At 60.8% G+C, this 12,989-nt stretch overlaps 1 protein-coding gene across 1 annotated transcript; it reads left to right on the forward strand.

The window, feature by feature from the left end:
* Positions 1-4,166: 4,166 nt before the first annotated feature.
* On the forward strand, positions 4,167-9,357 carry VPS37C (VPS37C subunit of ESCRT-I; the record flags this gene model as incomplete). Its single annotated transcript, XM_084249225.1, has 4 exons — positions 4,167-4,265; positions 7,165-7,336; positions 7,994-8,076; positions 8,638-9,357. Exons 1-4 carry the CDS (start codon positions 4,173-4,175, stop codon positions 9,355-9,357), a joined length of 1,068 nt encoding a protein of 355 aa, XP_084105351.1. The 5' UTR covers positions 4,167-4,172.
* Between the last annotated feature and the right edge of the window lie 3,632 nt (positions 9,358-12,989).

The raw sequence follows: 12,989 nt of genomic DNA on the forward strand, positions 1-12,989 counted from the left end.
TGTCCCACTCCGAGCCAGCCCTGGGCACCGAGGGGAAGTGCCTGGGTGGCCTGGCAGAGGCAGCAGGAACTGCTCAGGGGATGAAGCCCACATCTGCATTGGCCTCTGCAGGAACTACCCGCAAGTCTCTTCCTCTGTCAGATGGGGCTGTGCACTCTGAGTTCCTTCGGGAGAACAAGGCAGTAGATGCCAGACGAGTTTGACCTGGGCCACTTAGTTAGAATGAAACGTGAAAATTCCATTAAGAACCCTGGAGTTAGGACTCGGGATTCAGGCTTTACATGAGGACTTCAGGTGATTCTGAGACCCCCTCCCCCCCAATCTGGGCTGGTGGGGCATGTCCCTGGGGCTCCTCCAAGCCTCCTCTGCGAGATTGGGCAGGGGTGATACTCTGGGTGCGCACCTGGAAGGTGGTGTGAAGGTGAGCGCCCCCCATGCTGACTGTCCCAGGCACTGCTGTCTTGCAGACGGAGAAACCGAGACAGCAAGAGGTTAAAATAGCTCGTAAGAGGCAGAGCCAGGATCTGAACCCAGGCAGTCAGGCCCTAGAGTTCCATTCTAACCTCCAGGCCAGTGGTTCTCCAAGTATATGTGGGGCCCCTGGGGGGCAGCTCTGAGACCCTCTCAGGCCATCTATGAGTCCAGAAAGACTTTCATACATAATTAAGAGTTTCCTTTCTTGCTGTCTTTCTCCAGTGAATGGACAGTGGAATTTTCGGCGAATACATGCGCGTGATGACGTCATTGTTCTGTGGCCAATGGAATGTGGGTGCTTGCATATTGTTCGAACATTTCCTGACTTAATTTTCTAATTAATGCGATAAATATTGATCACTAAAATCCCCATCAGGGGGCCTCCCCGGTGGCGCAGCGGTAGAGCGCTGGGTTGCGAAGCTGCCCGCGGCCTCTGCAGCGCTGGTTCGATCCCCGGCTGCTCCCCGGCCACCGGAGGAGGGTCCCACATGGCGCGCACACCTCTCCTGCCGCCCGCTGCTCCCCTCAGCAGTGTACTTCGGTCCTTCTGCCTGCTCTGCTCCCCGCTCTGGCTCTGGTGAATTCTCTCACCCTCCCGCGCTTCTGACTGTACCCAGTGCTTGTATAAATAAATAAATAAATCTTTAAAAAAAAAATACCATAGACTGGAAAAAAACAACAGACATTTATTTAAAAAATAAAAAATCCCCATCAATAAAAACTCGGGGGTCTGGAGCCAAGGGGGGTCCTGAAACCAGAAAATCTGTGATTGGTGGCTCAGGGCTGCGCCTCCCCTCCCTGGCAGCATGGAGCCTAACGCCCCAGGGTGAGTGCTGGGGGAGAGTCGGGCCACCCAGGTAGCCTGCTCAGGGCCTCCCAGCAGGTGCCTGGCAGCCTCCCCTTGCCCGGGAGCCCTCCACACCGCTGGCTTCTTTGTGCAGATGGCTTGTGGTTGGCCAGCTGCTGACCCCCAGGGCTGTCTCTGCTCCGCCCTGCCCTCTCCTGGGGCAGGTCCCTCCCTGGGCGGGATAGGGTTGGGTCACAGCTTTGGGTGCTGGAGGCCTTAGTCATCGCTCGGCAATCCCTGTAGTGTGGAGATGGTTTGATCTAGGCCAGCTCCACCTGCGCGCCTGCCTTATCTGGTTCATCCTGCACCGGCCAGGGCCAGCCCGGTTCACAGACGCTGGCTCAAGGGGCTGCCCTTGAGCTCAGGGATGGTACCATGGCTGGCAGGAGGCAGGCCCTGGACTCAGGCTAGGTCTGGTGACCCAGCCCAGTCTGCTGACATGGCTTTGCGTCTTCACAATGTCACTTTGCCTGTCCTGCTCTCGGCCACTCACGGGGCGCCTGGCAGTGTCACCGTCCGCAGGTCCCCTGCCCCAGCATTTGCACCGAGGGTCTCAGAGCAGCAGGGTGAGGTGTGGACTGTGCTTTGGCTGCTGGGTGGCTTGATTGCTCCCCACCTCACAGGCTGAGGGGAGACAGCGCAGTCACCGAGGCCTCTGCTGCCACACGACTAGCAAGGAGCTGTTTCCTTTCTCAGAATCTGGCCCCGGTTCAGCATCTCCAGCGAGAGACTGACTTCCTGAGCCCTGTCTGGCACGTGTGTTTTCAGTGCACTTGCCCCGGGTTGGGGTGGGGGGAACTGAGACCCAGAGAAGGTTATTCGGGCCATACAACTGTCTTTAATTCCCAAATGCCTCCCTGTCTGGATGGTGGGTGCCGGCTCCCCGTGACCCAGCGCTGTGGGGCCTCCAGATTGCTGTAGTGCTGGAGTCTCTTGAAAATGAATGTAACTTTGTCATGAGAAAAAGCCGCATGCATTCAGGCCCTGACACGCACGTCCAGAAGATAGAAAAGCAGAAGATCCTGTCCGCAGAAAGGAAGTGAGCACCGGGTGGGTTTGTGCTTCCTCTTCTTGGGGTGACCCCTCTGCCCCTGCCGACCGGTGCCCCCCAGGCAGTGACAGGTTGAGGACTGCGAGGCAGCTCCGTGTCAGCAGATGTTCTGTCTGGGTGGGTGAGTTACTCTTCCTCCTGACTGCTTGGGGAGTGTGGGGGGGTGTTTGGGGGTTCTGTTCCACTCCAGCGAGGACACACGTGACAGTCTGTTTCTGTGGCATGTGAAGAGGGCAGCAGTTGCTGAGGCTGCTGGAGGGAACCCGAGGTGGCTGGTGCACGCACTTCAGTGAGCAGCGATGTGCCGGGGCCTGTGACGTTGGCGTCCTCGAAGGCCCGGTGCTTGCAGAGTAGTGTTGCCACGGACCAGCCCAGCAGCGGCGGGTAAATCGAAGCACTCTCAGGGAATGAGCGAGAACAAGCACGAGGTGGTCGAAGGAACTGTGGCAGCTTCTGCCCCTGCGGCAGCCTCTGCTGCTGAACGTCAGTGAGCATGCTGAACAAAGGGTGGCAGTTACTCAGACCCAGAAAGTCAGAGTACATAAGACCCCCTTCCCCTGGGCGCTGGACTGGACAGCCAATGACGGGTAAGATCGGGGGCAGACGACAGAAGGCACTGCCTGCACAAGTGTCTGCGACTCCTGACAACCTAAGACAGGCGCAGTCCCCGAGGAGATTCATAAAAACCCCTTCTTTGGCCTTATAAGAAGATGGCTGCTATAAAGCAATGCCATTGTATTCCAGCTGACACTGCCCAGCTTGCTGAGACCACACCGCTCAACTTTAACTTACAATTCAATAGCTTTGTGCTTCACTGCCCAGTTGCTACCTTAAACTGGTTTGACTACTTACAGAAAATGCCTGAGAATCTAAATGTGAGAAACAGCTGTTGTGATTTTATAATAGTAAATTTAATCAACAGAAATAGTTATAAGTAATAGTAAAGAAATATCCATATTGTAGTATATACATAATACACAATGTAGATGGAAAATTAATAGTTGAGTCAACGTTTAAACTAAGGTTAATAGGAAAGACCTGAGGGTCAAAAATGGTTTAGGACGAAGGAGACCGCTCTTGCTGTGGTCTCGGTATGAACTTGATTTATTGATGATTGTACATGAATGGAATCTAGAAATGGTGCATATTGTTTTTTGTTATGTTTCACTGCATGTAATAATCTAATTATAATTAACCACAAACTGTAAAAAATAATCTTATGTAATGGTCAAAATAATGTATAAAAAGAGAAAGTTAATTCCAGCAAATCACACTCAGATTTTCACTCCCTCAGAGTGTGTCTGTGTGTCCTTTCTTTCTTTTCGTCCCTCGCCCTAATTCCTTCGACCACCTCGTGCTTGTTCTCGCTCATTCCCTGAGAGTGCCTCGATTTACCCACCGCTGCTGGGCTGGTCCGCGGCATAGTGTGATTTCTGGTTCGGACAGAATTACACGCCTGCAGAGCACATGCTGGCACCATGGTGGCCGCCGGCCGAGTTTTGGCTCTTTCCCGTTGTCTGCTGTCCCAGCTGCCCCCTGGAGAGCTTCGTTCAGCACCACAGGAGTTGTGGTCTGGCCTCGGGCAGCAGCCCTGCTTTCTGGGGAAGGAGCGGCTGGCATCTCCCACAAGTGGGGATGGATCGGGTGGCGGGAACAGTGCAGGATGGAGCCTTGCCCCTCCTCAGCCTCCCCTGCAGTGCTCGTTTGTCTTCGACCGATTGTATTTCTGGGCTCAGGGGGCCCTTTACCCCGCACTGCCCCCCCCCTCACTGCAGTGTCTTTTTCTCTTCGCAGGGGAAGATGGAGACCCTGAAAGACAAGACCCTGGAGGAGCTGGAGGAGATGCAGAATGACCCGGAGGCCATTGACCGTCTGGCCCAGGAGGCCCCCGAGGTAAAGGTCTGCAGCTGGGACAGGCCACGTTCCTCCCCCCTCTCCATGGCCTGATCTCTGGTTTGGACCCAGCCAGGGAGCCCCTGAGATCCCAGCCTGCTCCTCTGGGAGCTCTAGGGGCCAGTGCTGGGGAGTCCAGGGCCCCTGGCGGCCCCGGGATCCCCCTGCCCTGCGTGTCCCCAACCTGCTGTTCCCAGCTGGAGTCTGAGGCAGCTCCTAGAGCCAGGTGCCGTGGTCTTGCCCCAAGCGCCCCAAGGGCCTCGCTGGCAGGCATCTGGGAAGAGCCCTTCTCGGCCTGGGGTTTGGGCTCATGTCAGGGGTTTGGGCTCACCTGCTTGACCCGTTTCCTGTCGTAAGCGCACCTCGTCAGCTCCCGTCAGGGGGATAAAAATAACCCTTCTGTCTCAGAGCTTTATGCTTTTCGAAAGCCCTTCCTGTCTCTTTGACCCGACTCCTCTGTGAGGTCCGGTGACCGGATGTGGCCACAGAGCTGGATGGACCCACAGGCATGCTGGGAGCGGCCGGGCCATCCGTGCTCTGGAAGCTGCCGCCTCCCGCCCCTGCATTAGGAGGCGTCACAGGCGCAGATACGCAAGCTCGTTTGATTAGCATTCGGATGTGTTTTCGTTTTCACTGGTGAGCAGGTGTGTGGTCTGTAAGTTCACACTGAGGAACGGGAAGGCCCGCTCCCGCTTTCGCCTCCCAGGGCGCTTCCCGTTCTCTGTGGCTTGCAGGTGCGGGCTGTGGGCCGGTTGCCTTGCTCCCCACCTCACTGTGCTCTCTCTGGGGTGAGGCCCCCCTTCCCAAATGAGCAGCCTCCGTGGGGCTGCAGCCTGGACAGGCTGTGAGGAGAGGGGAGAGGCGTGGGAGCTGCGCAAGGCTGGTCTGTCCTCGCCCTGAGCTCCCTCAGCAGGACGGAAGCTGGCGAGTCTGGTCAGGCTCCCGGCCCACTCGGACTCTCAGGGTGGGTGGCGGCAGGGCCTCACTAGGCACAGTCAGCCGACCGCCCCGCGAGCAGCTGACAGGGTCTGTGAGGAACGCGCGGGTGGTGGGAAGCATAAGCAGGGACACCTCTGGGCAAAGGCAGCGTGACTGTGTGGGCACGGCTGGGCCTCACTGATCTGCAGGAACAACTCTCCCGGCATGAAGAGAAAACTCGGGAGAATGAGCCCCTCAGGCTTCCAAGACCCCTTTGACGGGCTTTTCCACCAGGGCTGTGAGGGCGTGATGGTGTCGCTGTGGGCCGCCAGGAGAGGTGGGGTGCCTTTAGTTGGGGTGTGCAGCTTGCTTAGAGAAGTGGGTTGGGGGCTACCTTGCCATGTGGAAGGTTGAGCGGTGAGGTTGAGCTCTTTGGGTGGAGTGCTTGAACTGTCTTAGTGACCCCCATAATTGCCGGGTGGGGGGCTCCCTAGTGGAGAAAGATTTGGGGATACTGTGGGGAGAGGAGGCAGAAGTGGGTAAGACAAGGTTTGGGGGGAAGTGATACAAGGTTGGTTAAGACTCGGGGAAAGGCAGTGGATGTGTAAAGAGGCATATCCATGGAGGCCCCGAGGGGCCCCCAAGGGGCAGCTGAGCAGAGGGCTTCAGGCCTTCCACTCTGGCAGCACATATGGGGAGAAAAGCTTTCCTGGCTAATGAAAACGCGAGGCAGACTCCCCAGCGTTGACGTCCGAGTCCATGTGTTTGTGGGTGCTTGTGGCAGCCAACCAGGCGGCTCTGGGGGGCAGCTTGCTGTCTGTGGCAGCACAGCTCTGGCCTGGGAGGCCCAGGAATCCAGCCCCGTGACCCCTGTGCCCCAGCAACCATGTCTGCGGGGCGGAGGGAGCCTGGAACTTGGATGGCGCAGGAGGAGCAGGCCCAGGCCTGCCCCAGCACAGGGCTTGAGCCCCTATGTAGGGGTCAGCAGCTCAGCCTTCCCATAGCCCCCTATTCTGAACCCCCCATGTCAGGGGGTGGACAAGCCAAGCCGGCCTGTCCATCAGGTGCTGTCATGGCGGCGATGCCAACGGTGGCTCCCCTAGGCAAGCTGGTGTTGCTGAGCTTGGCCTGAGCCCCCAGCAGGCCCGAGTCTCTTGTGGGGCCCGTGTGCTGTTGGTGTGTTGTCCTCACTGTTTCAGGGGTGGTGGGCGGATGCCTCCGCCCCCGGTAGAGGGGCTTCCCTGGAGAGTAGATGGGGCTTCGGGTCATGGCAGGGGCTTTGGATGTGGGCGCGGTCCTGTGGCTGCCACCTCACCGGCCGGTGGCAGCCTAGGACCCAGCTGAGGGCAGGCTGCTGCTCATGTTGGGGACGTGCTGTCAGGGGGCTGTCCAGCCATGGAGGTTGGCCTTAGGGCCTTGGGTGGCCCCTGTGCTGTGCTGATGGGGGCACCCCGCCAGCCCCTGGTGGCCCCTCTGCCGCCTCATTGGCACAGCTTCTCTGCAGTGCTCACACGTGGCCGAGGAGGAAGGCACACGTCTCCCTGAATTGCTGTCACCTGGCTTTCTCACTCACTGTTTTGGGACCACATCTGTCCATCTTGTGGTCTGGCTGGGCCCTTAGTCTACCTCAGAGTAGGCCCCTTGACCCTGAATCTTGGGGATAAGTGGTCAGGACTTTTGGTTGCTTCTGCCTGAAAGCCGCTGACTTTCTGATATAAATGGGTCCCCACCTCCCTGGAGCTCTGCACACCTCATGGTGGGCCTGGCCCCCAGGCGCCCGCTTCCCACCTGTGCCCACCACCGCCACCATTGGGCGGAGGATTCGGGAAGGTGCCTGTGTCTGCATGCCCTGCCCAGGGCTAGAACTAGACCAAGCTGAGGGGACCCCACCGTGTGCCAGGATCCCAGGAACCCTGACCCAGCGGCTGGAGGTGAGTGGTAGCGGTGGTGTTCGTTACGGTCCAGTGGCCTGCTCTTCTAGGTCCAGGACCTGCAGCTGGAACGCGAGATGGCGCTGGCCACCAACCGCAGCCTGGCTGAGCAGAACCTGGAGTTCCAGGGTCCCCTGGAGATCAGCCGCTCGAATCTCTCGGACAAATACCAGGAGCTCCGGAAGCTCGTGGAGCGGTGCCAGGAGCAGAAGGCCAAGCTGGGTAGGTGGGCCAGATCCCCGACGTGTGCACTCGGGGGGGGGGCGCCTCTGTTAATAATTCAGGGTCTCTGTCAAGGTTGCACGGGAGAGTGGTGGAGTAGCGTGGAAGAGTAGGTGCCTTCTCCCTTCCCCATGGGCCAGCGTCCCTGGTGGTTGTCCATGCCCCTAAGTGCTTTACATACGCTTTCAGCAGCCGAGGAAGGGTAGGTTGTCATCTTCGCCTCGGGTGGGAAGCACGAGGCTCCGTGAGGCAGCTGGGAAGGCTGCTGTGGGGCTCTGAGTCAGAGAGCCTGCGTCCTGTGCTGAGCTCGCCAGCTCAGTCTCGGCGCAGCTGAAGGTAGGGGTGGGGGCTGGCCTGGTCACCCTCCCCCATGAAGAAGAGCAGGATTGGGGTGGGGGGTGGATTTCAAAGTCCGGGTCCTTTTGCTTCCCAGGCTGCTGCTGGGCAGCTGGTTAGTCAGTGGCTGGGCCGCGCTGAGCTGCCCTTTGCTCAGAAAGGAGACCCAAGGGGACTGGACTGAAAGGAGGGGCCCAGCAGACCCCGGGGCGGTGACAGGGCCTCAGTGCACACAGGCCACAGACTTTGCTGAAACCTCAGCCGCCAGGCCTGAGTCCAGAGCCTCTTTTGAGATGTCGACCTTTCTGCCTTCCCTTCCAGAGAAATTTTCTTCAACACTGCGGCCAAGTACTTTGCTAGACCTTCTGCAAATCGAAGGCATGAAGATCGAAGAAGAGTCAGAGGTGAGAGAGCCGCGGACACCCCCTCTTGCTGAGCAGGAGCCCGTGGAGGGGCGCCGGGTGTCTGCAGTAGACGCAGAGAGGAGTGAGCCCTTTTGGATGAGGGAGCCCAGTCGGATCTCAGGAGCTGCCGCGGAATTGGGCCATGGATCACAAGACCCCGGCAGCTGGCAGACCCAGAAGGGGGCGCTGTGGGTGCAGACCCAGGACTGGAGCCTGGCCCCCGGCCACTGTCCTCTCCCGGGCTGCCTTGTCTTCCCAGCTCCAGGCCAGCCTGCTCGAGTGACCGAGTGGCCGGTGTTTGTCCCGTCACTCAACACACGTGTGCAGTGCCCACTGTGGGCCTGGCACCAGGTCAGGGTGGGGACAGCGGTGACTAGACAAGACAGTCCCTGCCCTCCGGGAGCTGACTCTGGGTGAGGCAGATCGGGGTGAACCCAGGAGTGCATTCCAGTCTGTCTGCAGGGAGAAGGGCCTCGGGGAGCCATTCGCCGGTGGGGATCAGAGCAGGTCGGGAGCAGCCGAGCCCCTGGCCCTGTTGTCACGGGCCTTCATGTCTTCCAGGCCATGGCTGAGAAGTTCCTGGAGGGTGAGGTGCCCTTGGAAACGTTCCTGGAGACCTTTTCCTCCATGAGGATGCTGTCCCACCTGCGCCGGGTCCGTGTGGAGAAGCTCCAGGAGGTGATGAGGAGGCCCAGAGTATCTCCCGAGCTGGCGGGGGATGCTCTTCCTCCTCGCCCACCTCCCCCGCCTCGCCCGGCCCCCCAGGCGACGCCCCCTGTGGCTGGCGAACAGCCACTGCCGCCCCCGCCCTCGGCAGGCCTGCCCTACCCGCTGCCCTACAGCCCGTCTCCCGGCATGCCTGCAGGCCCCACGGCGCATGGCGCCCTCCCGCCGGCCCCCTTCCCCGCGCTGTCACAGCCCTACCCCGCCTACAGCGGGCCCATGGGCCCTGCTTACCCGTCAGCCCAGCCAGCACCCAGGGCTGCTGGGGGCTACTCCTGGTCCCCGCAGAGGAGCACGCCGCCCCTGCCCAGCTATCCCATGGCCCCCGCTGGTGCTTCTGGCCCTGGGTACCCGTTGGCGGGGGGCCGTGCCCCCAGTGCTGGCTATCCTCAGCAGCCGTCCTACCCCTCGACAGGAGGCAAGCCACCGTACCCCACTCAGCCCCAGTTCCCAGGCCCGCCCCAGCCCTCAGGCCTGCCTCGGCCGCCCTATCCCACCGGCCCCACCCCTCCCTACGGGTTCCCCCAGCCTCAGGGGCCTGCCTGGCCTGGGTATTAGAGGCTGGCCTGGCCCTTCCCTACCTCCCCTGTCCCTCAGCCTTGGGCCCACCCTCCTGAGATTCCAGGTGAAACTGGGAGTGGAGCTGGCACTCCTCATGGACTTGTGGGGGCACGCAGGGACCTGGGGCACCTGGCTGGGGCCCTGCGGGCTGTGGGGACAGTGGGCACAACTCATCGGCCTTCCCGGGGAAGGGGGCGCCTCCTTGCAGTGACTGGCTCTAACTTCTGCGCCGCGAGCCTGACTGGGAGTTCACACCTCTCCGTGAGTGTGTGTGAGCGGGCGTGTGTTTGTGATCATCTACTTGTGCCCCACGCTCGCGGCACCGAACCCAATGCGGGTCACCTCGGTGATGAGGCTCCCTACATCTGGCCTTGGCTCCCCCCGCCTTTCCCGGGTGTTGGCCTCTCGACGTGGTGTCCATGCCGAGGGCTGCTGCTCTGCATGTGTGTGGGGTCCCTGAGGATGCCTGCGCCACCCACGCCCAGGGCCGGGTGCGGGGAGAGAGAGCAGCTCAGCAGGACGCTCAAGCACTGTCACGTGACTTAAAGCCATACCTGATCTGACAGGCTGATGTCAGATGCGCGGGGGCCGGGTGCTGTGCATCGAGAAGTCGGGGTTGTGAGGGTGGGCCCCAACCTGACTTGCACTGGTGGAGAATTTGGGGACCCCCTTGTGCCCTGTGGCTGGGAGCGAGTAGCTGTGGTCCAGGAAACTGGCCACCTGGGAGCTCATTTAGGAGTGGAGGGCCGGCTGCCCTCCCACAGCCTCCCCCCCCTCGGGGTGCTCCACTTCTGGCTGACTCCTCTGAGTCACTCCTCTAGTGCCTTGAATCTCATTGGCAGCAGCCCTGCCCTCATCCCCTTCCTCTGAGCCCCCGGATATAACTCCCCACCCGCTCCCCAGCTCCTCCTAAGATGATGTCAGCAGAAGCCCTAACAGTCGCTTCCCCAGGGGTGCTTTCTAGAACACCACCGCTGTGTCGGACTCCGTGTCTTTGCTTCTCTTGTCTTCAGCATGTCAAGGGCAGGGACTGTGACTCCGTGTCCCTGTGGCCTCCAGCACGTCGGGGATTTAGAGCGCGCTCAGCAATAAGCAGTGGCCGCACAGGCCAAAGGGGGGTAAAGAATGAAGCATTAACTTGGCGGCCCCGGCCAGAGCCGGGTCTCCAGGGCGGACGCGAGCTGCTGGGGGTTAGGATGTCACATGTGCCTTGCAATGTCCACTCCTCGAGGACTTAGCATCTGGCGGCCGAGGAGCTGGGGCCGACAAGGAAACTTGACCTTCTGGTGCCTGCCGGCTCCTGGCCCGCGCGTGGTGTGTGCGCAGCGTGGTGCTCGGCCGGCACCGGCGGCTCCTTCCCACTGTGCTCGCGTCTCCTGGTATTTATGAAGAGACGTCACTCCTGGACTCCACCGGTTCGAGCGCTTCGGAACCACATGAGCGCTCGCCCGTGTGTCTGTGTAATTAATTGCCATAATAAACGTGGATGAGTCCAGCAGTGTCGGCCTTCTGGGGTTGGGAGGTGAAGGTGTGGCGGCTTGGCGGGACATGGATTTTCCCGTCCTTGGGGTCACGTTCTGCTGAGAGGCCCCGCTGAGTCCCGTCCACGAAGCCCCCTCCATCCAGGCGTCACTCCTGCGCAGGGTGCCCCGCTGGCCTGTGCCCCAGGCCTGGCTCTGTCCGTATTCCCTTCCCTGTCCTCCGGGTTTCCCCCTTAGCTGTTTGCTGGAGCCTCACTCGGGCTGGTCCTGGCAGTGAGCTGGGGCCCCGCCATGCCTCAGGGGCCCACGAGGGGGCGGTCGGCCCCAATCCAGCTCAGCCTGCCGCGTTCCTGCCCCCCGCTGGGCTAGCCAGGCCCGACAGCTCGCCAGGCTTTGCGTCCCGCCTCTGCTAAGGGGCAGCGGCCGTCAAGCCCCTCAACTAGCCCGCTCCGGCCTTTGCCCAGCCTGCCCCTCCCTAGCTGCCCTGCACTCGGCTTATCACAGGCCTGGGAGGGCGTCCTCTGGCTGGCGGCAGGAAGGGCAGGTCAGGGGAGTCAGGAGACCAGGCGGCCCTCCTGCTCTTGCTCCCCTGCGAGGGGACACATGCGAGGACGAATCCCGGAGCTGCTGCCCCTCCTGTTAGACTTTCCATGGTGGTTGTCTCTTGGGTTCTCTTAACAGCCCTTGGCCCCCCAACTTTAACCAGAGGGAGGAGATTGCAGGGGGGGGCCAGGCTGAGCACACAGCCTGGAGGCAGGTGGGAGGCTCACACTTGATCTGCCTGTCCTTGCTGCTCTGGCTCCTCGGACTGAGAGGTAGCAGCCCCTGGGAAAGCCTGGACAACCTTGGCAGGGCTCCGGTCACGTGCGTGCTGCCCTCTGCCCCCTCTGACCTCTGGTCGGGTCTGAGGAACGGGCTGCAGGGCATGTTGGACAACATGGTGGTGTAGAAAGAAGCTGACACCTCGTTCAAGAGACTAATCAAGTCACGGGCTTGGGTTGGTGCTGGGTGGTGGTGGGGGTGCCTGGGCTAAAGCGAGGGGGTGCCACTTTTAGAGGGGGCTGGTTGGGGGCTGCTTCGGCTGGTTGCTCAGCACGGCTCTCTGCCTTCCTCCCCAGTCCCTTTTCCGCCCTGCACAGAAACCACAGACTCCCTTGGGCCCCCTCCCCAAGTCCACAGTGGACGTGGGGACACCCTAAGGTCAAATTTGAGCCTCAGAGACTCCCCCTCTGGTGAGAAGGTCACTGGCTGTGCCGGCGCGGGTGAGGCCATTTCAGGCATCCCTTTGGCCGACGTGTTCGTCTGTTCGATTCTCCCAGATCCTCTGCAGTCTGAGTGTTCCCCTGGGGTCCTCGGTTTCCTTGACTTGACATGGAATGTGCTAGAACCAGGTGGCACACTGAAATGCCTCCGGGGGTCAGGTGAGTAACCTGCTCAGGAATGTGGGGCCACTCCGCTCTGGCTGGCTGGTTGCTGCAGGCAGGAAGTGGGCGTGAGGTGGTCAGGTCACCCTGGGCATCCTCTCCAGCCCGGGGAGGCAGGGCAGAGAGGGCTGCTCGCCAAGGAAACAGCCCCAACCCAGGCCTGGGGGCTGTACCTCTGCCAGGGCCACCCCTGGGCAGGCTCCTGGTGGTCAAGGATGCTGCTGTTGCGTTGCTTCCTGAAGGGCTCTTTCAGGACTGCATTGCCCACCACTGGGAAAACCGCTTTCTAGAGATGTTTTGCTTCAGTGCAACTTTTGGGGGGAGGTTTGTTTTCCAAGTAGGCCATGGCGGCTTTGAGGCCACTGTCTGGGGCACAAAAGGGGCACCGATGCGGAAAGGCTGGTAGGGCCCCGGTGCCTCCCGTCCTTGGTCTGCCTCTCAGGGTTGCCTTCCAGGTGCCAGAGAGGCGCCCTGAGTGCTGTCCAGTGCAGGGTCATGACTGGGGGTCCCACCTTGGGGTTCCCAGTAGGTCAACCCCGGGCTCTCGTGGAGCTGAGTCGTGAGCAGGGCAGGGCGGGGCCTGGGTGAAAAGTGTTGGGGGGGCCCAGTGTCACCCAGGGCCTTCTGGGGTGCCAGCGCCCCCTCCCCCGCTTCATTGACTGGGAGCACCCCTCCCCCATGCCCACCTAACCCCCAGTTGCTTTTCCAGAGTTGGCTTCTGGGC

This window comes from Talpa europaea, assembly GCF_964194135.1.
Source record: "Talpa europaea genome assembly, chromosome: 1".
In the NCBI taxonomy this organism is placed as follows: Eukaryota; Metazoa; Chordata; class Mammalia; order Eulipotyphla; family Talpidae; genus Talpa; species Talpa europaea.